The sequence below is a fragment of the Sorex araneus genome, chromosome 4, assembly GCF_027595985.1.
Source record: "Sorex araneus isolate mSorAra2 chromosome 4, mSorAra2.pri, whole genome shotgun sequence".
Taxonomy (NCBI): domain Eukaryota; kingdom Metazoa; phylum Chordata; class Mammalia; order Eulipotyphla; family Soricidae; genus Sorex; species Sorex araneus.
The window spans coordinates 184,567,922-184,590,961 of NC_073305.1; the positions used below are offsets into that span (position 1 = coordinate 184,567,922).

General features: G+C 61.1%; 1 protein-coding gene across 4 annotated transcripts in view; it reads left to right on the top strand.

Annotated features, from left to right (window-relative positions):
* Positions 1 to 23,040, top strand: part of SYNJ2 (synaptojanin 2) — an 81,105-nt gene that overhangs the window by 26,274 nt on the left and 31,791 nt on the right. For all 4 annotated transcript variants that reach the window (XM_055134900.1, XM_055134902.1, XM_055134901.1 and 1 more), the window contains exons 3-7: positions 6,023 to 6,293; positions 9,308 to 9,533; positions 12,160 to 12,243; positions 17,795 to 17,856; positions 21,061 to 21,157. In XM_055134900.1, the coding sequence (XP_054990875.1) occupies positions 6,023 to 6,293; positions 9,308 to 9,533; positions 12,160 to 12,243; positions 17,795 to 17,856; positions 21,061 to 21,157 (740 nt within the window). The remainder of the gene's footprint in view (positions 1 to 6,022; positions 6,294 to 9,307; positions 9,534 to 12,159; positions 12,244 to 17,794; positions 17,857 to 21,060; positions 21,158 to 23,040) is intronic.

Below are 23,040 nucleotides of genomic sequence, written 5' to 3' on the forward strand. Positions count from 1 at the left end.
CTCATGAGTGTGTCTGTGTTCAAGTGTGTGCATAGGTGTGTATGTTTGCACATATGTGCTTGAGTTGTGTCTGTGTGTGCTCAAGTGTATGTGTGGATGCTTGATTGTGTTGAATGCATGTGTCTGTGTGTCTCTTCTCTCTTTTGGGAGGGCCACACCTGGCAGTGCTCAGGGCTGACTCTTGGCTCTGCACGCAGGGATCACTCCTGGTGGGCTCGGGAGACCATATGGAATGCTGGGGGTCAAATCCGGGTCATCTGTGTGCAAGGCCAATGCCCTCCCTGCTGCCCTGTGGTTCTAGCCCCCAGCGTGTCTCCTTGCTTCTGGTGTTCTTGTCCACCCTGTCACCTCTCCTGAGTCAGGCTGCCTCGCCCTCATTCTCTGTGACCTCGCTTCTGTCCGGAGCCCAGGGACAGAATGTTAGAGCTGGAAGGGGCACGGAGGCCGCCTGATGCATCTTCCTCCGAGGCCCAGCGGGGTAGCAGATGGGTTGACAGGGGATGCAGGGCCCAAGCCCCTTGCTGCCACACCCCCCTTCTGAGGGCCCCAGCTGGCTGGCTTCTGGCTGCAAGGAAGGGGCTCCTGCCTTAATAAATGTGAAGCAACATGAGGCCACAGGAGCACCAGAGGGGGGCTTCCTGCACACCCTCGACTGCACTTGAACCCAGTTCTACCCACTGCTCTGTGGACATAAACACCAATACCCTAGAGGTGGGTCGGAAGGAGCAGTGACACCCTGCCCTCCAACTGGTGCTAAGGTCAAGCCAGGCTCCTTGCCCAGAAACCTGCAATACCCAGGGAGCACACGGGGCTGACAGAGCGGTGTTCTGAAGGCTGTTATCGGGGTAACAGGAAGTCCATTGTACATAGGAAGTCTACTGTGGGAGTAACAGGAAGTTATTGGAATACCAGGAAGTCTGTTATTGGAATAACAAGGAATCTGTTATTGGGGTAACAGGAAGTCCATTGTACATAGGAAGTCTACTGTGGGAGTAACAGGAAGTTATTGGAATACCAGGAAGTCTGTTATTGGAATAACAAGGAATCTGTTATTGGGGTAACAGGAAGTCTTGTTGGAGTATTAGGAAGTCTGTTGGTGGAGTAACAGAAAGTCTTACTGAGTAACAGAGTCATTACGGTATTGGAGTAACTGGAAGGCCATTATTGGTGTTGGAGTAGCAGGAAGTCTGTTGTTGGGGTAACAGGAAGTCTTGTTGGAGTATTAGGAAGTCTGTTATTGGAGTAACAGGAAGTCAGTTATTAGAGTAATTAACAGGAAGTCTGTTACTGGAGCAACACGAAGTCTTGTTGGAGTATTAGAAAGTCTGTTATGAGAGTAGCAGGAAGTCTGTTAATGGAGTAACAGGAAGTCTGTTATTGAGTAGCAGGAAGCCTTGTTGGAGTTTAGGAATTCTGTTATGAGAGTAACAGGAGGTCTGTTATTGGAGTAACAGGAAGTCAGTTATTGGAGTAACAGGAAGTTTTATTTGGGGTAAGAGGAAGTCTGTTAGTGGAGGAATAGGAAGTCTGTTACTAGAGTCGGGAGGTCGGGCTGGGCTGTGTGTGCACACGAGCCTGGCCCCACCCTTCTGGGCTCTGGGGGGCACACCCACAGCCTGAAAGGCTGTTTCCCAGAGCCTCGCCCTTCTAGAACTGATTCGCCAAGAATGTGCCAGCATGGGGCTTGTTCCTTCTTCCTTTCCCCCACCCCTCCCCACCCTTTCTTCCCTCTCTAGACTCTTCCCATGGCATGTGGCTCTGTGAAGTGAATCTCTGTAGGGCAGCAGGAAGGGGACAAATCCGTCGCTTGCTTCTGCACAGCAGCCAGCCGGCAGCATTGCAGGAATGTTGTCCGTAGAGTTCTGAGAGTTTTTGTTTTGTTTTGTTTTTTGTTTTATTTTGTTCTTTTAAATCATGCAACCCAGAAGGGCTTTGAAGAGTGACGTTTCTCCGATGAGCCCCTTTCTGTGCCCGTGTAGTTCTTAGTGTGGACTAGGTTTCCTGGCGCCTGCTCTGGGAGAATGAGAGGCAGGGCCGGAGTTGGAGCAGACTCGCTTCAGCCTTGAGGAATACTGTGTACGAGGTAGAGAAGTCTCAGCCACCTCCTCGAGACATACGTTTCAGACGAAGCATCGTTTTTAGGGTGGTGGGGAGGAGTTTGAGGCCCCAGCCAGCTGTACTCAGGAGCTACTCGCTGGCTCTTGCTCAGGGGTGACCCCCGGCAGGGCTTTGGGGGCCATATGGGATTCAACTGCTGTTTGCGGGATGCAAGGCAAGCGCCTTATCTCCTGTACAGTCTCTCGGGCCCAAACCTTTCCTTCTGGGTGACTCTAGTGGAAAGCTTTGTCCTCACACTGCGACCCCTGTGTCCTGAGGCCTTCCTTACCAGCTCTTTAGGGCGTTGGATCAAGTTGTTGCCCGGTGGCATCAGGCTGAGAGAGACACACATAGTACACCATGGTAGACTAGACCACGGGCCGTGTGGGCTGAGAGTGAGTGACTGCCCGCGGGCCGGCCGAGCTGGTCCACGTGTTCCTTACCGGTGGGGAGGCTGTGAGTCGGTTGCTGTTCAGCCTCCATAGGAGCGTTTCCATTTTCCATGTTCCATTTTCCCTGTCAGGATTGCACAGAGACGAGAAGATTCTGTTCACGACCTTTTAAGCACACGATGGGCACTTGGTGCTGGCTCTCGGTGCTGGCCGGGGGCACTGCTCTGCCCAGCCCGGGTCAGCAGGGTGATGAGCGTGGCTGGACAGGGCAGGGGGAAGCCCGGGAGCCGGGAGACCCACATTTGCAAACGTCCTGAAGAACCGGTTCCTCTCCCCGGGCCAGTTCCTCCCCCGGTAAAGGCGGGCCAGAGAGATAGTGCAGGGCCGAGTGCAGCTGACCTGGGTTTGATCCCGGACACCACTCACAGTCCTCCGAGCCTCACCAAGAGCACAGAGCCAGGAGTAAGCCCTGAGCACTGCCAGGTAAGGCTCCCAAACCAGTCAAGCAAATGGAACGCGCCCCGGGGCCCGGGGAGCTATGTGAGAGAGCTCATGCCTTACCCATGTGAGGTGCACGGCCCCGGGTTCCAGGGCCAGCACCACAGCAAACACAGGCCAGACATGAAAGGCCCGACTCCAGTGGCCAGAGAGGGGGTTCGAGTCCCAGTTCCTCCTGGACCTGCGTCTCCCTCCGGTAACACGGGACAGAGTGTGCCCGGGGCCTGAGGGTCCATGATTGCCCCCGCCCGCCCCCGGCAGGCACAGGAGCCCACAGCCTCCTGGGTTCTGGGAGCAGCGAGCGCTCCGCGCCCCCAGCCTGTGTGGGGGACGCCTGTCTTCAGAGCAGCTGGGCCCGGCGCCAGGCACTCGGGCTCCCACGCAGAGGCTGCCGAGGCAGAGGGAGGGGCGCGCGCACGCTTCCACGCGGCTCCTCCCCCGGCCCCGAACTGCAGGTACCCGGGCTGCCCACCTGGGCTCAGGCTGGCCTGCCCTCACCCAGGGCGCCCGGCTGCTCTCCCTGTGCGGGGACTGTGGCAGACACATGTGGCCGCAGTGCTGGGCTGGGCCTGGGTCTGGGGGTCTTTGTTGTGGGGGAGGGAGGTCCTGGGTGCTTGAGCCCATTCTTGAAGGCCTCAGTCCCACCTGCCATCCCCTATGGCCTCGTCAAGAGACTGGCCCCCGACCTCTGTCACCGTCCATGTTACCTTCCCAGACCTCCCGGGCCCAGAGTGAGGGAGGGCGCCTGCCTTGCATGCCGCCAACCCGGGTTCTGTCCCGGACCCTCGTGTGGTGCTCTGAGCCTGCCAGCAGTGACCCCGAGCACCACCGAGAGTGACCCGAAAACTAAAACACAAAAAATGCGACATTTCCTGGGCCAGAGAGCTAGTACAGCAGCAAAGGCGCTTGCCCACAGGGTCCCCCGAACTCCCCAGGAATGACCCCTGACCGTTACCGGTGTGGCCCCCAAATTGAAAGCCTTAAGGAAGGCAAACTCGTCTCCTAGCGCTGAGATGGCCGTAAAGGCTGACGTGCCTCTTTGCACGCCTGGGGCTCTGGCCTCCACCCCTGGCACCACATGGGCCCCGAGCACTGCTGGTGTGGCCCCCGGGCAAATAGAGCAGAGTGGAAGGAACATAATGGCTTCCTGGTCCTCAAGCCGCAGTGCCACAGCTGCCGGGGTCCCCTGCCGGCTGCCTCCACCTGGCGGCCTGCGGAATGATCTGGAAGGAAGCAAACCAAGCAACTCCTCCTCCTGTGTCCTGGGGGGGTGCCAGAGGGAGGTTTCCTGGTCAGGGACTCCCTTTCAGGGGAGAGGGAGTCCAGGAGTGCCAAGCTCGGTGCCACAGGAAGCAGCCCTAGCCCGCAGAGGTGGTGGGCTCTGGGCACCAGGGATGCCTCTGGAACATTGAGGGGGACCTTTGTGTGTGTGTGTGGGGTCCCAGGAATGCCTGGAAGGCTTCCTGGAGGAGGCACCAAGCAGCACCGCAGGAGGAGTGTTTTCTGGGGTGAGAGTGGATGTTGCTGCCCAGGCTGGGGTGGACTGGAGCATGTGCAAGAAGCTGCTTTACATAGCTGAGTGGACATAGCTGAGTGGACAGCCCGTTTCAGTCTGGGCTAGAGGGGCTAAGGAAGGACTCCCATGGGGAGGCTCTGCCCTCAGAGATTCGGGGGGGGTCAGAGATTCACTGACCCAGTGCTGTGAGGGGGGTTGTGGGCAGGTGGGCAGCTGTGGCCCCGCACAGAGCCTGGGTGGGAGCTGGGCTGAGGGACCCTGGATGCTGTGGGCTGGGGTCATGGATGGGAATCTGGGCTGTGTCCCTTGCCTCACAGCTACTGTTCACTCACAGTAGATTCAGTTCCTGGGGCATTAGCAGTAAAGATTTAGTTCCAGGGCAGTCACGGTAAAGATTCAGTTCCAGGGCACTCACGGTAAAGATTCAGTTCCCAGGGCACTCACGGTAAAGATTCAGTTCCCAGGGCACTCACGGTAAAGATTCAGTTCCCAGGGCACATACGGTAAAGATTCAGTTCCAGGGCACTCACGGTAAAGGTTCAGTTCCAGGGCACTCACGGTAAAGGTTCAGTTCCAGGGCACTCATGGTAAAAATTCGGTTCCAGGGGTCACTGCATGGGTGGCTCCCCCTCCACTGGCTGCAGGTCTCTGCAAGTCTGTGGTTCCTCCCACCTCTGGAGAGGTGTAAGCAGGGTGCAGGAGCATGCCCTGCTTCTGAGAGCGTGTATGTGTCTGCATGTGTGCCCGTGTGAGTGTGCATGTGTGTGATATGTGTGAAGCACATGGAATTCACTGACATGGCCCAACTTCTAAGGGTACATATGTGGGCATATATGTGTATGAGTGTGTGGGTACATGTGTGTGTGTTGTGCACATGTGTGAGTGATGTGCATGTATGGTGTGCATATGTGTGAGTGATGAGTATCCGTGTGGCGTGTATGCGTGAATGTGCGTGTGAGAGTCTATGCATGTGTGTCGGGTGTTTGCGGGTCTGTGTGTGTGTATGTGGTGTGCGTGTGCGCGCGTGCCTGAATGGTACAGTGGCACGTGGCCTCTCCCCGTTCCGGAGCTGGTTCCCGCTCTCCCCGCGTGACTGTCTTTCCTGACCCTGAGGGGACAGGCCGGCTGAGGAAGAGGGAAAGTGAATGCAGAGATGGTTTCCCGTGAAAGTGCCGGGCCCTTAGGGGTTCCACCGTGTTTCTGGACCAGAACTTAACACCCGCTCCGTTCACCCAGATCAGTTTCCCGCTGCTCTCCGGAAGCCCGACCCTCCCAAAGCCCCAGCTCTCCTGAAGCCCCCAACCCTGCTGAAGCCCCCCAACCCTCCTGAAGCCCCCCAGATCTCCTGAACCCCCCAACTCTCTCAAAGACCCTGACTCTCCCAAAGCCCCAACTCCCCGAAAGCCCCAACTCCTCCGAAGCCCCCCGACCCTCCTGAAGCCCCCGACCCTCCAAGTCCCTGGCCCCTGGGGCGTGCAGCCTCGAGAGGCCGTGTGCCGAGCCCGTGTCTTCCTTGCAGGCGCCACGCAGCTGAGCTTCCTGGTGCTGGTGACGGGCTGCACGTCGGTGGGCCGCGTGCCCGAGGCGGAGATCTTCAAGGTCACGGCCACCGACTTCTTCCCGCTCCAGGGCGAGGCGCGGGAGGACGAGCGCCTGGCGGCCCTGAGGAAGATCCTCAACTCGGGCGTCTTCTACTTCGCGTGGCCCAGCGAGGGCTCGTGCTTCGACCTCACGGTGCGCGCCCAGAAGCAGGGAGACGGCGCGGACGAGTGGGGGAACTCCTTCTTCTGGTGAGCCCCACCCCTGCCCGCCCCTGCCCTGCTCCTCCTCCCCCGGCCGCCGGGACCCAGAGCACCAGCCTCCTCCCGGCCACCCCGGTTCTCACCCCAGGGCCCCCGACGGAGGCAGGACTGGCCCCGGGCCCAGAGACGTGTGCCTGGCCCCAGCGGCTGCTGCTGGGGTCTCGGCAGTGCTGTCTGTGGGCCGGTACTTGCCGCGGCGTTTACAAGGCGCCTGAGCTCCACTCAGCTCCCGGGTTCCCCCATACGCACCGGTCCGGCCCTCCTGGTGATGGCCATCGGGGGTCCGCTCTCCCCATGGGCCAGGTGAGGGGCTGCATCACGAGAGCCCGCCCCGCCCACCCAGGGGATGAGAGCACGTCCCAAAGGCCAGCCCAAGGGTTCTGTGTTTCTTTTTTTCTTTTTCCTTTTTGGGTCACACCCGGCGATGCTCAGGGGTTACTCCTGGCTCTGCACTCAGGAATCACTCCTGGTGGTGCTCGGGGGACCCTATGGGATGCTGGGAATTGAACCTGGGTCGGCCACGTGCAAGGCAAGCATCCTCCCCGCTGTGCTGTCGCTCCAGCCTCCCTGTGTTTTATTTTTGGTTTGGTTTTTGGTTTTGAGCCACACCTGACTGTGCTCAAGGGTCACTCCTGGCCGGGCTTGGTGGGCCAAATGTGGTGCCAGGGATCGACCCCAGCTTGGTCAGCTGCGAGGCAAGTGCCCTGCCCGCTGAGCTCCCTGGCCCGGATGCTCTGTGCTGTGTGAACCAGCTGGGTGCTCCGCCATGAACGTGGCGCGTGCTCATTGGCCATAACTGGACAGCACCTCTGACTGTTGTGGACCCAGATTGGGGGGTGGGGGTGGCATGTCCCCTGGGCCACACAGAGCCTGGACAGAGCAGTCTGGGGCCTTTAGATGCCAAGTGGGTCTGGAGCAGGAGGGGTGAGTGTGCCGCTCTAGAGAGGGTTGCATCAGGAGCGTTGGGGCAGCGGGTTAGAAACTTGCCTGCACGCCGCCGACCCAGGCTCGATCCTCCGAGCACTGCCAGGAGTGGTTCTGAGTGCAGAGCCAGGAGCATCGCTGAGTGCACCCCCCGCCCCCCCCAAACCAAGAAATGGTTGCAACATGCTTCCTGGAACAAGCTGCCCCTGCAATCCAGTTGGGGGCTGTACCACCCCCGGCTGTGACTCCGGCCTGATGGGGCCCCCACACCCTCTGTGGGGCCTCGCTACCTGCAACCCACAGCTGCCGTGAGTGAGTTTCTGGCTTCAGTTTGGAGAGGGGAGGACCACCATGGCCTTGCCCCCCGCCCCACGAGACTCTAGGGGTTTCTAACATGCCCATTTGAAATTTCAGGACTTCCCCATTGGGCTTGCTCAAGGGCCGGTTCTGATCCCGAGGGGCCCAGGACTCAGCATTTTGGGCAAGGGGCTGCTGATACAGCTGGGGACCCCTCAAGGCACAGGCTGGCGGGGGGGACCTTTGCGTCTGCAGGGCCAGCTGCTGCCCCTGAGAGCAGCTGAGGGCTGAGGGTCGGGGTGACGAGGGGTCTCAGTGCTGGGCCGTGGGCCCAGGTCCAGCCCCGACTGTTGGATGGGCAGGGGTCACCCTCAGCGGCCGCGTGTCCTTAGAAATGTGGCAGGACCATCAGATCTGCCCGGGGACTGACCCCTCTCCAGGGGCTCCAGGGGAGGACACAGGCCCCCAGAACTAGTGAGAGCAAAGACCAAGAGAAGGAGGCGCCAGGTGAACCCCAGTGCTGAGAGGGTGAGAGGGGGGTGCGGGCCCCAGAACAGGCACCCTGAGGTGTCTGCGGGTTTAGTCCGGAATGCACCGCCCACTGCCTCCTCGCGCCCCTTGGCTGATCTCAGACAGGATGGAGCCACGGGAAGCGACCCCAGACTCATTTCTCAAATAACCAGACGGGGCCTGAGGGCTCAGAGAGGAGCCATGAGGGGCTGGGGGGCTCTTGACGGGGTGTCTTAGCACCCCGAGAGAAGCCGGGAGTGGCTGCAGGCCAGGGAGTATGGTGGGGGGATTGCACACAGGCCGGGCTCGGCCCAGAGTGCCACATGGATGGGGGGGGTCTCCGGGAGGGAGCAAGCTGGACACGCAGATCCAGTTTGCTGAGCTCCTTGGCAGAGAGGCCCCTGAGATGGCTCTTTCTCCCTGCTGGTGCTCAGGACTCAGCAAGGCCCTGCTTGGACCCTGGGCATGCTGCGTGGACCCCAGAAGTAACACTGGTGCCCCTGCACCCCCTTCTGAGGCCACTGTAAGGGGCGTCTCACGCAGAGGGGTGCAGCGGGCGGGCTGCCAGCCCAGTGCGGAGCAGCAGCTGAGGCTTGAGCAGCTCACGTTTCTCTGCCTCTGTGTGCCACGCCCAAGGGCACCCAGGGGGACTCGTGGCTCTGTGCTCGGGGGACTCCTGGCTCTGTGCTTAGGAGTGCCCCCTGGTGGTGCTCCAGGGATGATGAGGGACTGAGGATTGAACCAGGGATGACCCCCTTTGAGGCCCGGGGCCAGACCCCCTGAACTGCCTCTCCGGGCCACAGCGTCCCATTGGTCTGGAAAATGCTTGCCGGATGAAGGGAGTCTGTCCAGCCCGGAGCACTGTGCACTCGGTGATGCTGGCCAGCAGGGTCCCCGGCAGCTGGGCAGTCGGGGGGGGACTGGGGGGGGGGGGGCGGTGCTGGCCTTTGTCTTCCTCACAGCCCTTCCTGTTTACTTCAGGCTTTGGGTTGAGTGCGCTGACGTTGCCTCGTGAGCTATGGATTTAACCGAAACGAGCATCCTTATACTTCAACTATTTTTATGACGGTTTTGGTCATTTCTCATAATTATATAATCACGTATCTTGTTATAGCTCTAAAAGTGTATGATTATGCTTTTCACTAGTGGGGCCCAGGCTCCGAATAAGCGGGGCCCTGGCCCTGGTGGGCGGGGCCTCCGCGGTCCCCGAGCTGCCATTGGATCGCGGGGCGGCCCGGTCCCGGGGTCCCCCTGACCCGCCTCCGTCGCAGGAACCAGCTGCTGCACGTGCCGCTGCGGCGCCAGCAGGTGAGCTGCTGCGACTGGCTGCTGAAGGTCATCTGCGGGGTGGTGGCCATCCGCACCGTGTACGCGGCGCACCGCCAGGCCAAGGCCTGCCTCATCTCCCGCATCAGCTGCGAGCGCGCCGGCGCCCGCTTCCACACGCGCGGCGTCAACGACGATGGCCACGTGTCCAACTTCGTGGAGACCGAGCAGGTCAGTGCCGGCGGGCTGTGCAGGTGCCGCCTCCCCCTCCTCCTCCCCTCTTCCTCCTCCCCCTCTTCTTCCTCCCCCTCCTCCTCTTCCTTCCCTCTTCCTCCTCCTTTTCTCCTCCTCCTCTCCTCCTCCTCCTCCTCTTCCCCATCCTCTTTCTCTGTCTCCTCCTCCCTCTCCTCCTCCTCTTCTCTTCTTTCTTCTCTTCCTCTTTCTCCTTTCTTCTCCTCCTCTTCCTCCTCCTTCTCTTTCTCCTCTTCCTCCTCTCCTCATCCTCCTCTTCCTCCTCTTTCTCTGACTCCTCCTCCCTCTCCTCCTCCTCTTCTTTCTCCTCTTCTTTCTCCTCTTTCTCTTCCTCTTTCTCATTTCTTCTCCCCTCTTCCTCCTCCTCTTCTTCCTCCCCCTCTTCCTTCTCCTCCTCTTCCTCCTCCTCTTCTTCCTCCTTCTTCTCTTCCTCTCTTTTCTCCTCCTCTCCTTCTCATCCTCCTCTTCCTCCTCCTCTTTCTCTGATTCCTCCTCCCTCTCCTCCTCTTTTCTTTCTCCTCTTCCTCTTTCTCCTTTCTTCTCCTCCTCTTTCTCCCTGCCCTCCTCCCTCATAATCCTCCCTCCCTCCCTCTTTTTCCTCCCCTTCCCCCTCCCTCTCCCCCCTTCCCCTCCCCCTTCTCTTCCTCTCCCCTGTCATCTTCCCTCCCTCCTCCTCTCCTTCGTCTTCCTCCTCCTCCTCCTCCTCCTCCTCCTCCTCCTCCTCCTCCTCCTCCTCTCCTGGGAAGGCAGAGAGAGGCCCAGACTGCTTTCGGGGCCGTGACCAGTACCCCTAATGGTGGTGGGGTCAGTGGGTGGACGGGAACCACCTAGGTGTCGTCTGCAAAGGTGTTGCAGGCTCAGCCGCCTCTGAGCCTCTCCAGAGGCCCGGGTGACTCTGGTCTCGGGGGCTGGGACCCCCAAGTCACCCCCTCTGTCCCCACCCAGGCTCTCCTTTCCAGAAGGACTCAGTCATTTGGGGTGCAGAACCCCTCCCCACCTTAATCTCTGCGGTGACTATAGACGGGCCACATTCCAGGGTGCTGGGGGTTGCCTCGCTTCGGGGGGGATGGGATTCGGTTCATACGGGGACCCTCAGGGTCAGTCCCTGTGTCCATGCTGGGACAAGCGTGCAGTCCTGGAGCCTGTGTGCCCTCCCGCTCCCAGGCCGGAGGGAAGGAGGCCGCGCTCCATGCTATGGTCCTCACTCATTGGCCGGGGGAAACTGAGGCTGGAGCCGTGGGGGGTGGGCACAGGCCATCTTGGCCCAGATTCTGCTTCTCCCCAGGGACCCTGGGGACCCTTGTTTGAGGCACATCTGCAGGTGACCCCCCACACACACTCTCTGTGCCTGGGAAGGAAAAGAAACCCAGCCCGGTGTCCGCTGGCCGGGTCAGTCCTGCCAGCCCGCGTGTGGATGGGCGGGCACCCGGACGGGACGTTTCAGAGGCATCACTGTCCCTCCCCGGGGGTCCTGCAGCCCTGGTCTCCTCCCCACCCCTCCCCCGCCCCATCTCATTAGTGCCTGGAGACGGGCCGTGGGCACATCTGGGCGCCAAGGGCAGGCACTCGGCTCCGTGCCAGTGTCTCACATGCCGCTGGGGCTCAGTGGGCCCCCAACCCTGGGTGCGAGCGTCAGCTTTCCCAGCAGCCCCCGGTGCCCACAGGGCCAGACAAGCCGCCACTTTGGTGCCTCTTGATAGGAGACCGAAGGGCACACGCAGTTCCCCACCCATCCCCAGCCTAGGGATGACACGCCAGGGCTGCCCTTGGCAGAGCAATGGGCGTGCCCCAGACGCCCCTTGTCCCAGAGCCGGCCCGTGGGCCTCGCTGGCCGCGCCTGCCCGGTGATCTGAGCGTGGCGTCTGACCTACATGCGGCGGCTGTGGACGGAAGGAGAGGCTGGCCGGCGGCTCGGGTTACCCAGATAAAGGGCAGGACAGCTGACCGCCGCCGCCCTCCCCGCGTGACACACACGCCTGTCCTCGCCGGCCGGCCGCGGAGATGTCCCTTGCGCGGCCGGAGTTGGGGGGCAACGTGGGGGTGAGACCTTGGCACATTCCGGAGGAAGCAGGGTGGGGGGGGCAGGGTTTTCCGTGGAAGTCACACGTCTCGGAGCAAGCGCCACATGGCCCACGGTTGCTATGGAAACTGTGGCGTGGGCGGCGTGTTCAGGAACACCGTGGCCAAGGCCGAGGCCCAACCCCAGGTTCAGGTTGAGTCTTGGCCGGGCTCCGCAGCTCTGACGCCCGCTCCAGCCTCCTCCCGTCACCCTGGGCCGCCTCGCTCTGCCCCGGGGAGGCCTCGTTCAAATAAGAGCCTGCGGGCCTGACTCCCGTGCAGGGGTGAGCGCGGAGGGGCGGGGGACGCCAGCCCTTTGGGATGCCGGGCGGGGCGCACCTCTCCCCGCCAGCGCCTGCACCCCCCGGGGACCAGGGACAGGCAGAGGGCGCGGAAGGCCAGTGCCCGCCCTTCGTGCTGCTGGTGTCGGCTCTCAGGCGGCCGGATCCAGTTACCCGGGCCCAGGACGGTCAGTTTCATTGAAGAATACCTCTCTCTCTCTTCCTCTCCCCTCCTCTCTCCCCCCTCCCTCCCCCTCCCTGTACAGACCATTTACATGGATGATGGAGTTTCGTCCTTTGTCCAGCTCCGAGGCTCCGTCCCGTTGTTCTGGGAGCAGCCAGGCCTCCAGGTACGTCCGTCCCCGCCGCCCGACTTCTCTCCCACTCAGCCAGGCTTCTTTGCTCCTAACTCCGCCTCTCCCATGGCACCATTGTGGGTCCTCCCCTGCGTCCAGCTGTGTGGGGCCACACATGTGTGTGCACGCGTGAAGTGCTGTGTGTCTACGGGCTCGCCGTGTTGGGTGCAGTGTGCCGGGGGCAAGCCGTCTGCCGAGAGACCCCCCCTAGTGTGGTCCAAGAGAATCGCCCAGAGTTTAGACCCCCAGGTCCGAGTGCTGTGTGTCGGGATCGTGCGGGCGGGGGCCTGGCCGCTCGGCTTAGCGGGGCTCCCAGGTGCCCGGGCAGAGTTTCCCAGGATTTCTAAAAATAGACCTCACGGTCCCCATCTGGGCCCTGGGCAGAGCCAGAGGCATTTGGGGCTCTGGCCTGGACGGTCCAGTGCTGGCCCAGGAGCAAACACGGTTGTTGTCAGAGGGCGGCTCAGGAGGAGGCTGGCCCACTCAGTGGTCTCCCGCCACGTCCCCTCGGCCCGTGAGCTGAGAAGAGGCGCCTGCCGGGCTGGGTCACTTGGGCTGGCCTCGAGAGGGCTCCAGGGAGGTCTCTGGGCTCAGAGTGACCGTGGGGCCAGCTCCTGCGTATGGCCTGGCTGGGTTCCGCCAGCCCTGGGCCTGACCCCCACCTGCAAGGGGCACTTTGTCCGCCCCGGCCGGGTGTGTCTACAGCTAGACCAGCTCTGGGGGGCAGGGCGGGGACAGGCCCACTGGGCGCCCAGTCTCATGGGAAGGGGCAGCAGGAAGGGCTGGCTAGCGGGATTCAGTGGCCACACTGACCGAAGCCCTTGTCCTTCCAGGACTGTCCTCTGTAGTGTGACTCTGTGGCCTGTGAGTGATGTGTAATTGACATGTAACCGACACATCACTGCCATGTATGTGACATGTTATGGACAGGCCTAACCAGGCTGTGTCGGAGAGCTTGTTGATCAGTCTCTCTGGGGTCCTGTCCATCCACGTAGTCTAGTTCAGGGCCTTTTCTCCTATTTTAAAACCCCGCAGCTGACTGCAGGCCCTGCCTGCCCCCGTCCCACCTCCTTGGGGTCCGAGTGCTGTCCTGACCCCCCGACCCTGTGTTTCCCACTTCTGGGCTCCCCGAAGCTTGGCTCCCATCAGCTCAGTGTGTCGTGGAGCAGGCCCGGGAGCAGGGCAGAGAGACGGTGGTATGTGTCCAGCTCCGGGACCCTCCGCCAGCTCCTCCAGGCCGGGGCCCGCTGTGGGGGGTTTGTCCCGCCTGCAGGGTGCCCCGGGCTCGAGAGCACCCGGGAAGCTATTCTTCAGACCTCTCGGGGGCGGGTCCCCGGTTCTCCGCTTCTGCTCTGCTTTTCTCCAGGAGCTCCCAGGGCCCTGGTTCCCTCCCCTTCCCGACTCTCCCTGACCAAGCCACCTTGTCCTGTCCCTTCTTCACGTGCGTGACTGCGGGGATGCCCCAGACAGACCCTTCCCGGGACAGTGGGACAGGCGCACGTGGCAGGGCCAGCGTCGGTGGCCATGGGGCGGCTGCAGACCCCCATCTGCCCTCAGCCTGTGGCTCCTTGTACTGTTCCAGTCTTCGTGGCCGTTTCAAAATCAGCTTCAAGCGCTGTGGTGTTGGGAGCAGAGGCCAGGGCGGCGGGAAGGGCAGTTGGCTGCACGCAGCTGGCCTGGGTCTGATCCCCAGAGCCACATCTGGTCCCCGAGCCCTACCAGGCAGTGAGCCCTTAGCACAGAGATGGGAGTCAGCCCCGAGCACTGCCAGTGTGGTCCTCAAACAAGCACAAGGCCGTCGTGTTCATTAGTCCTGGGTGGCTTTGCTCGTCTCGGGCAGCCCCCCCCCGGCAGCCCCCAGAGGGAGCCCAAATCTTGCTTCCGGTTGGTTCCCTCTGCTGCAGAACGTTTCCTTCCGTCTTGGGTTAGATTAGAAATGGCAGAGACTTGGGGGTGACTTGCCTCTCTGCATCCTTTTGGGGCTACCCCAGGGAATGACCTGAGCCCTCGGGCGGGCAGGGGGCTGCAAATGGGGCTGGCGGGAATGGCCCCCGCCGTCCAGGCACCGAGACCCCACCGTTCCCGGCAGCCTTGCACCTCGACCATCCTCCCCGTGTGAATAGGTTCCCGGCGGTGTTTATAAATAGCCACGTTGAAACTCACCCTCCGCTTTGATTGTCGTCTCCGCGCCTTACCGGGTTTATTTTTGTCCGCTGTTCGCCTGGTGAAGATTCTGCCCCCCTTCTCACTTAAGCCTCTCCCTCCCCGAACGCCCCCCACAAGCCACCCCACCCGGCCTCGCTGCAGATGGTCGCTTCCCGCAAAGGTGAGTCCTGAGCTCGGTGCTTCCTGTGACTAAGCATCCGGGGGAGGCGAGTCCGCCGCTCCCCCAGGCCTGCGTCCGCCTCCTCCCTGTTTACTCGGGTACGGCGTGTGCTGGTTGCGCAGCCTCTGCAATGCTGGGGGGCGACTCAAGGGACACGGGCGGGCCAGGGTCCACCACCCCCCACGCCGCGCCCATGCATCCGGGCCCTTTGCTCCCCGAGGAGCCGAGGGGTTCAGCGCGTCTTCTCTGACCTCACGGGGTCTTGGCCTCCGGCTCAGTCTCAAGATGCTCTTAGGTCACAGGCATTTGACCTTTGCTCTGCCTTAGCTCTTTCGGAGGCACCAGGCCTGGGAGGGGCAGAGGGTCCCGGGGTGTGACTGAGGTGAGCAGGGGCCGGAACTGATGGGCAGGAAATGGTGATTGAAGACAGACGCCGGTGGTCTCCGTCTGCGGGGCAGTGTGGGCCTCTGCGTCCTGGGGGCGGCTTCCCTGGGCTCGGGCGAAGACCTCCACCCTCTCTCTCTGCCCGTCAGTGTCCGGGAGGCCCTGCCCGGCCTCCACAAGGCTGCCCATCAGTCCCCGATGCCCTGAGGTCTGTGGGCATGCGTGCGGCTGGCCGGGGAGGAGCCCAGGCCAGCAGGGGACGGGGCAGGGGCCGGACAGCGCTGGGACAGTAAGGAAGGCCGAGACCTCTGTGGGCACCCGGGTTTACCGCACGGCAAAGCAAGCTGCTGCCCGGGGACAGGCCAGCCGGGCTGCGTCTGCCGTGGGCGCCGGCACCCGTGTTGGCAAACGGGCGACTTGGAGCAGCGCTGCCGACCCGTGTCCCCTCGGCCCAGCAGGCACAGGCTCAGTGGCAGCATTTGGGGGGTGTTGAGACTTGCGGCACTGCTGCCCGCTGCCGGGAGCCAGATCCTGCCTCAGTGTCCCCAGCTCGTTCTTTCATTATTTATCACCCTGGGGGAAGGGCAGGGCCGAGCAGTGCTGGCAGCCTGGCTGGGGCGGGTGCGTGCAGGGAGGGTGAGGGGGTGGGGGTGGGGGGCTCCCAGCACACGGCTGTGCACCGGGCCTCACTGTCCCCTGCCCCCTACGGCAGAGCCAGTGACCAGCCAGGTGTCCCCAGGCCAGGGGCGGAGGGTGACTCAGAACAGCTGCCCCGTCGCTCCAGCTCAGGGGCCAGCCCGGGCTTCACCCCGCCCCGCACACGCTTCCTGGGACACTCGGGCCCGACGTGACCCCAGAGCAGGACTCAGGCCCGTACCAGGGGACGGAGGGTGGTGGGGGAGCAGAACAGGGGGGCAGGAGGCTGGGGCTGTGCAGGTGTGGGCGCCCCCTGCCCCGGCGCGGCCCTTGCCGCCAGGACCCCCGTGGGTGTTGGCGTCTGAGCGAGAGGGGGAGGCTGACGGCAGCTCCGACGTGTGTGTGCTTGAGCCCTGTGAGACCCACGGCCCGTGGGCACCGCAGCCACTGGCCAGAGGGACCGGCCCACACGCCCGTCACACTGTGGCCAGCCACGTCCCAGGTGGGCTCCGAGAACTGCCCTGATGACTCTGGACCCACAGACGGGCGGCAGCGACCCCAGGAGAGGGCCCGGTCCCCAGGAGTCCCAGCGTCCCATCCGTTACCCTCAGCACTCCTGCAGGGGGTACTCCGGGCCCCATCCCTGGGGCTGGCATGGCGCCGGTGGTCGGCTCTGCGGCACTGTGCCTTCTGCACCTGCAGGGCTGCCCGGGAATGCCCAGCTGCACTCTAATAGGAAACCACATACGGTGTGAGCCACTGGTGGTACACACCAGTGTTAACGGGTAAAACAGAAGGTTGCTCGTGGTGGGTGTTTCGTTGTGATGGGGTGTGGGGTCCGGTGCGCAGGTCACGATCCTGCCTGGTGTGTCCTGGCCCCAAAGGTCACGCTGATGCTGCTGCCCAGTGTCCCCACTCCCGGCGTGGTTTCCCTTGGCGCTCTCCTGGCAAGTCCGCGACCACAGAGTCTGCCACATGCACACTCCCCTTCAGGTGGAAGGTCACGGGCGTGGTGCTGTGGGGACGGTCCCCCCTCACTGCTCTCCATGGGGGGCCATATGGAGGGCCTCCCTTCTCCCCTGTGCCCCAACGGAGAGCTGCCCGCCGCCCCCCTGCCCGCCTGTCCTGCACTCATCGGCCTGCTTATCTCTCCTCCTTGTGCCCTTGCACCTGTCATCCGTCCTTCACAGTCTGCTCGTCTGTCTGTCCATCTATCCGTGCATCCCCCCACCCAGCCCTTCTTTGATACACCTCTATCCAGTCATCTATCCATGCACTCCACCCTCCCTCCCTTTACCACCCCCCCATGGTTCACCCACCCATCCACCTGGCCGTCTGTCTATCTGGCCGTCTGTCCATCTGCCCTTCCTTCCATCACTCCCTCCAACCAGCCAGGCAGCTCTTATCTGGATAGCCTCCTGGATTCGTGTTTGTGTGTGTGTGTGCGTGTGTGTGTGCGTGTGTGTGTGCGTGTGTGTGTGCGTGTGTGAGTGTGTGTGTGAGTGTGTGCGTGTGTGTGAGTGTGAGTGTGCGTGTGTGCGTGTGTGTGTGCGCTCCTTAGAAGTGTGTGTGTGTGTGTGTGTGTGTGTGTGTGTGTGTGTGTGCGCTCCTGGAAGCCCTCTCCCAGTGATGCCCAGCCGACTTTGCTCCACTTACCGGTCTCGAGATGCTAGGGCGGCAGCTGGGGCCTGGCCCAGGCGGAGCGTGCGTGCAGCCCTCCGAGCAGCCGCCGGCCCGTGTGGGCGCCTGTGTCACTCCTCGGGCTATTAGCCGCTGCTCCCTTTATGTAACTCGGCGTTCGCTCTGTCCCAGATTTGCCCAGACACCGCTGCGGGCCGGCCCCGGTGCCAGCGTGAAGCTATGTGTATTTGTGAGCGCCCTCCGCTAACTGGGCCACTCTCTGGAGCCGAGCAAATCAGGTTGCAGGCTGGAGATGCTCTGGTTTCGGGGGCAGCCACGGCCCCGGGGCTGTGGGGGAAATGGGCGAGCGGCGTCTTCCCGGCCGGCCGGGCTGCACCCCTGCACCCTCCAAGAGGTGGGGGCTCGGCCTCGGCCTCCTCGCCTGCAGAAGGCTGCCACTGGCAGTCCGGACTCACCCCCCTCGAATCTGGGTCTGGACCGCCGTGGCCGGGCGGGGGCCAGGTGCTGCGGCCCTGGCTTCGCGCAGAGGACGGCCCCCGACGCCCCTTCTCGTCGCAGGTCGGTTCCCATCATCTGAGACTCAACCGAGGCCTGGAAGCCAACGCCCCCGCCTTCGACAGGTAGGGGCGGCCTTTACACAGAGGGGACTAGGGAGGGAGGGATTGGCAGGGGGGTCCCACCTGCGACTCCCCCCCCAGAGGATGTGGTGCTTGCTGCCCTGTGGTGCTGGGGCCTCCGGGCCTGCACCCAGAGGTGCTTGGGGGGCCGTGGGGGGCCGGGAATCCCGCCCGGCCAGGCGGTGCCAGCAAGTGCCTCCACCCCTAAGAGATGGGATTTAGTTTGCTTGTTTTGGCTTTGGAGCCACATTTGGGGGTGTTTGGGGATCCCTTCTGGGGAAGCTTGGGGTGCTGTGAGCAGGGCAGGTGCCCCACCTGCTGGGCTATGGGCTTCTCACTGCTCTGGGGACAGCAGGAGCGTCAGGATCCCTGTCCAGGCACCGTAGCTCTGTCGTCCCGTTGCTCATCGATTTGCTCGAGTGGGCACCGTAACGTCTCCATTGTGAGACATGTTGTTACTGTTTTTGGCATATTGAATATGCCACAGGGAGCTTGCCAGGCTCTGCCGTGTGGGTGGGATACTCTTGGTAGCTTGCCAGGCTCTTCGAGAGGGGCAGAGGAATCGAACCTGTGTCGGCCACATGCAAGGCAAACACCCTACCCACTGTGCTATCGCTCCAATGCTTTTTAATTTTCCTAAAATAGATAAACTTATGACTAAGTCATCTAATGTTGTATCTTACCAGTCCTTTTCCTTGATAAAAGCTTTCCACATGTCCTGAATAATAAGGAATATTTGGAATTATGGGAAGCTCATTGCTATTTGGTTTTGTGCTTCAAAGAACACCCCCAGGTTTTCCAGAGTCACATAGTGGTGGGGCTTGTAGCTCAGTGGTGTGTGGGGCTGGGGGCTGGGGCTGAGGGTGCTCTGGGTTCTATTCCTGGCAGTGCAAACAAGCAAAGCCTCAACTTTAAATACACGAGTTAAAAGTTCTGGCGCAGAAAGATGTAAAGAGGCTGGACCCGGACAGTACAGCAGGCAGGGCCCCCGCTTACCTCACAGGCAACTGGCCTGTGTTAGTCCCTGGCATCCATATGGTCCCCAAACACCAGGAGTGATCCCTGAGCACAGAAGCAGGAGTAATCCCTGAGCATCCCCGGCTGTGGCCTAAAAACTTAAAAAAAAAAAAGGCATAAAGTGAGAGGCGAACGTATACTCACTGCCAATTTCCGTTATGAGATTTTACTGTTTAATGAAATAATAATGTGTTTATGTATCATTCTGGGGGAAAAAATATTGGCATGTATGTGATTCATTTCTTTAAACACAAATCATAACAGTTTCATAACTTGCTTAAGTAATGCCATTAGCTGAACTATTAGTAATTCAAATATTTTAATAACTCCTTCAAAATATTTGCTTTAAAAATTAAAATTGAATCATCAGGTCAAGGGGATAGTACAGCAGTTAGCATGCTTGCCTGGCATACAGCTGCCTGCGTTTCAATCCCTGGCATCCTGGATGGTCCCCCAAACCCTGCAAGGAGTGATCCCTCAGCTCAGTGTTCACACACACACACACACACACACACACACACACACACACACATATGACAAAGTGTTGGGCTGGGCAGACAGTTCAAAGAGCTGGCGCAGTGCCCGCACGCATGAGCTCATGAGTGCCTGTGAGGATGCCCTGGCCCACGGGCCTCGCTCCGCACCAGGCCTGGCCCTGTGGCCTCCTGCATTCTGAGCCCCAGCTCTGTACCATCTCCCCGCCACACCCCAGCTGGCGGTAGAGCCGGGACCCTCTGCGCACTGCCGGGAAGTGCCCCCCAAATGGTGTCTGAAGCTTCTTAAAAAAGCAGACTGTCACCCTGGGACCTGAAGCGAGTGCCGCCTGCTCTGGGCAGCCGAGGGACCCCCCATTGTGTCCTGGGCCCTTTGCCACCAGTGTGCCACCAGGCGTGCGCTGATCTGGGGCTGACACTTGTTGTGGGAGGTTGTGTCCGTCTGCAGGAAAAGCTCCCAGCCTGGAGACACTGGCGAGGCCAGGGTTCCCGCCCCAGGGCCCTGCTAGGCGGGGCTGCAAGCACGCCCCGGGGCCCAGCAGCAGAGGGGGGGCTGCTGCATCCCCTACCCCAGCTGTTTCTTTTTTTTTTCTTTTTGGGTCACACCCAGCGATGCTCAGGGGTTACTCCTGGCTTTGCACTCAGGAATTACTCCTGGCGGTGCTTGGGGGACCATATGGGATGCCGGGGATCGAATCCGGGTTGGCCGTGTGCAAGGCAAACGCCCTACCCGCTGTCCCAGCTGTTTCTGAGCTGCCCTGGGATGCACTCGGAGGATCCAATTTTATTTTGTTTTGTTCTGGGCTCTACCCAGCAGTGCTCAGGGCTTAACTCTTAGCCTGGACATACACAGGCGCATCAGCAGTAAGACCCTGCCCACGCGGACCCCTTCCCTGAGTGTAAGGGCAAGGGCGGATCTCTCCTGTGCTTGCCAGAAGTCTACTCCGGCTTACATGAAGTTTCTTTCTTTCTTTCCTGCTTGCTTGCTTGCTTGCTCTCTCTCTCTATCTCTCTTCTTCCCTCCCTCCCTCCCTCTTTCTCTCTCTCTCTCCCCCTTCTCTTATTCTCGCTCTCTCAGCTGTGAGAGCGAGCTGACCCCGCAGTGCTGGGGACAGAACTGGGGCCTCACATCCCCCACCTGAGCCCCCGCTGTTAAGTTTGTCCTTTTCCTTCGAGGCTTTGTCCCAGCTTTCTCCTGGCTCTGCCCTCAGCGTCAGTCTCATCCCCCCGGCCCTCCCCCCCCCACCCCGCCCAATGCAGGGGACCTCTTGAAGCACCTGGGATCAGCCTGGGTCGGCCACGTGCATCCTTGGACCCTAGTTTTCCATCTGCCTTTTTGCATCCCAGACCCCCCTTTTTGACAAAGAGACGGGGGGCCCTGGCGGGCCTGCCGGCCCCGTGGTGGAGAACGTGCCCCTAAGGTGCCTGCAGACCTGAGAAGGAAGGCCGGGTGGGGTTCAGGATGCATCTTGGGGCATCCCTGTGGCTTCCAAGGTGCCGCCGCGTCAGGATGCCCAGTGCCCCCTTCTGACAGCCCCCCGCAGCCTGCGGCGCGCGGCCTGCACTCTGCTGTAGACAGACAGACAGACTGATGACCTGCCGGCGTGCGGACAGGGTGGGGGCTGGCGACCTGCTCTCTGGCAGCGGGGCTGGGGCGCCGGGTCTCCCCGCTCAGCGTGCGGCCGGCTCCCCGCAGGCACATGGTGCTCCTGAAGGAGCAGTACGGGCAGCAAGTGGTGGTCAACCTGCTGGGCAGCAGGGGCGGCGAGGACGTCCTCAACAGGGCCTTCAAGGTAGGTGCCCTGGCCTCCGGGGACGGGCGTAGGGGTCAAGGAAAGAGGCCCTGCTGGCTTCTGGCGGGGGGCGGGGTAGGGGGGAAGGTAAGCGGCCCTGTTGGCTTCTGGGGAGGGGGGCGGGGGGCAGGGGTCAGGTAAGCAGCCCTGCTGGCTTCTGGGGACAGGGGTGGGGGTGGGGGGAAGGTAAGTGACCCTGCTGGCTTCCTAGAGATGGGGGTGGGGGTGAGGGGGAAGGTAAGTGTCCCTCTGGCTTCTCAGGACAGGGGGTGGTACACTGCCCTGCTGGCTTCCCGAGGGACGGGGACAGGAAGGAAGGCAGGGAGCGCTGGGGGCTGGGAGTGAGGGGGCTACAGTCTCTGGGGAGTGTCCCCACGCCTGGCAGGAGGGCCGAGGCTCCAGGTCTGTCTCCCGCTGACTCCCCTGTGTTCCTCTCAGGCCCTGGGGACGCGGGACAGCCAGCCCTTCCCATACTTGCCCTGGTGGACACACATATCCATAAGGCTATGCAAGCATGAGAACACAACATACATACAAACACAGCACAAACACAGGTTTCTGCACAACACATGGGTTAAAACAACACTCATGCATACACAGACAACATGTAGGCATACACAGCACATGTAGGCACGATACACACAGGCGTACACATAGCACACGTGCACGCATTCAACAGATGTATACGAGCATCATGCATGCATATGTACAAATACAACATGCGCACATGCATACACACTCATAAAGATACACACAGACACGATGTGCATTAATTTACAAACATGCAAGCTGACACATAAAATTCACAGAAACATAAAATACAGACGTGTATGCAAACACAACATGTTCCTGCACAACATATAAATACATGCATACAGACAACACACACAAACGTAGGCTGCATACACATAATACATATATGTGTACATAGCACATGCTCACAATTAAAATGCATAGGCAAATAAAACACGTTTGAATAAACCAAAATACCACACATGAAAACACACATGCTCACAAACAGTGCGACTCATTAATGTGCAGGCAGCATGCATGCACACAGAAATAAATGCATGCTCAAAACACACACGTGCTCGTGCACACAAAGTGTGTGACGTGCATGCAAACACAAGTACCTTGTTGGGGGGGCCAGCCCCTCCTTGCCCTGTCCGCCAGCTGCCGGCCCCTCCCGCGTTGTGTCCACGGACAGCTGCGGGGCTTTGTCTCCCCTTTCCCGGGTGCAGTGCGGGGTGGAGCCCAGGTCCCCGTGTGACCCACACCCCGCGCTGCTGGGCTTGCAGCAGGGACTGGCTTCTGGCCACCTGAGGCTGTCGAGTCTCCCTTGGCTGGGGTGGTCCTGGGAGCTGCGTCCTGCGACCAGCTCCCCACGCCTCCTGCGCGTGTGACTGGGGTAGGGGGTGCAGGGACACGTGAGGATGAGCAAATTGAGGGTTCCATCTGCCTGCCCCAAGGTCTGTCTGAGGGCAGAGCACCTGTGTGCTTGCCGTCTGCTGGGAGAAAGTTCCAGAATGAACTTCCTTTCCCTGTCCCCAGTGTCCTCTGCTCTGTGGAGAAGTGGCCTCTGGGATCGGGAAGAGGGGGTCCCCACCTCTGACCCCTGACCTTTGGCTGATGGCCGTGCATCCAGACGGGTGCTCTTTCCACTCTGCTTAGAAAAGCCGCATGTTCTGGGCCTGGGGAGACAGTCCGGGTCTGGGGGTTCAGACGCGCCTACTGAGCCCTTGCTCTGCATATGACCCCCAAGCCTGAGCACAGAGCCAGGAGTAAGCCCTGTGCACTGCCAGCTGTGGCCCCAAAACAAAAAAAAAAAAGAAAAAAAAAGAAAAGAAAAAGAAAGAAAAAGACTTCCTGGTGCACAGGCAGTC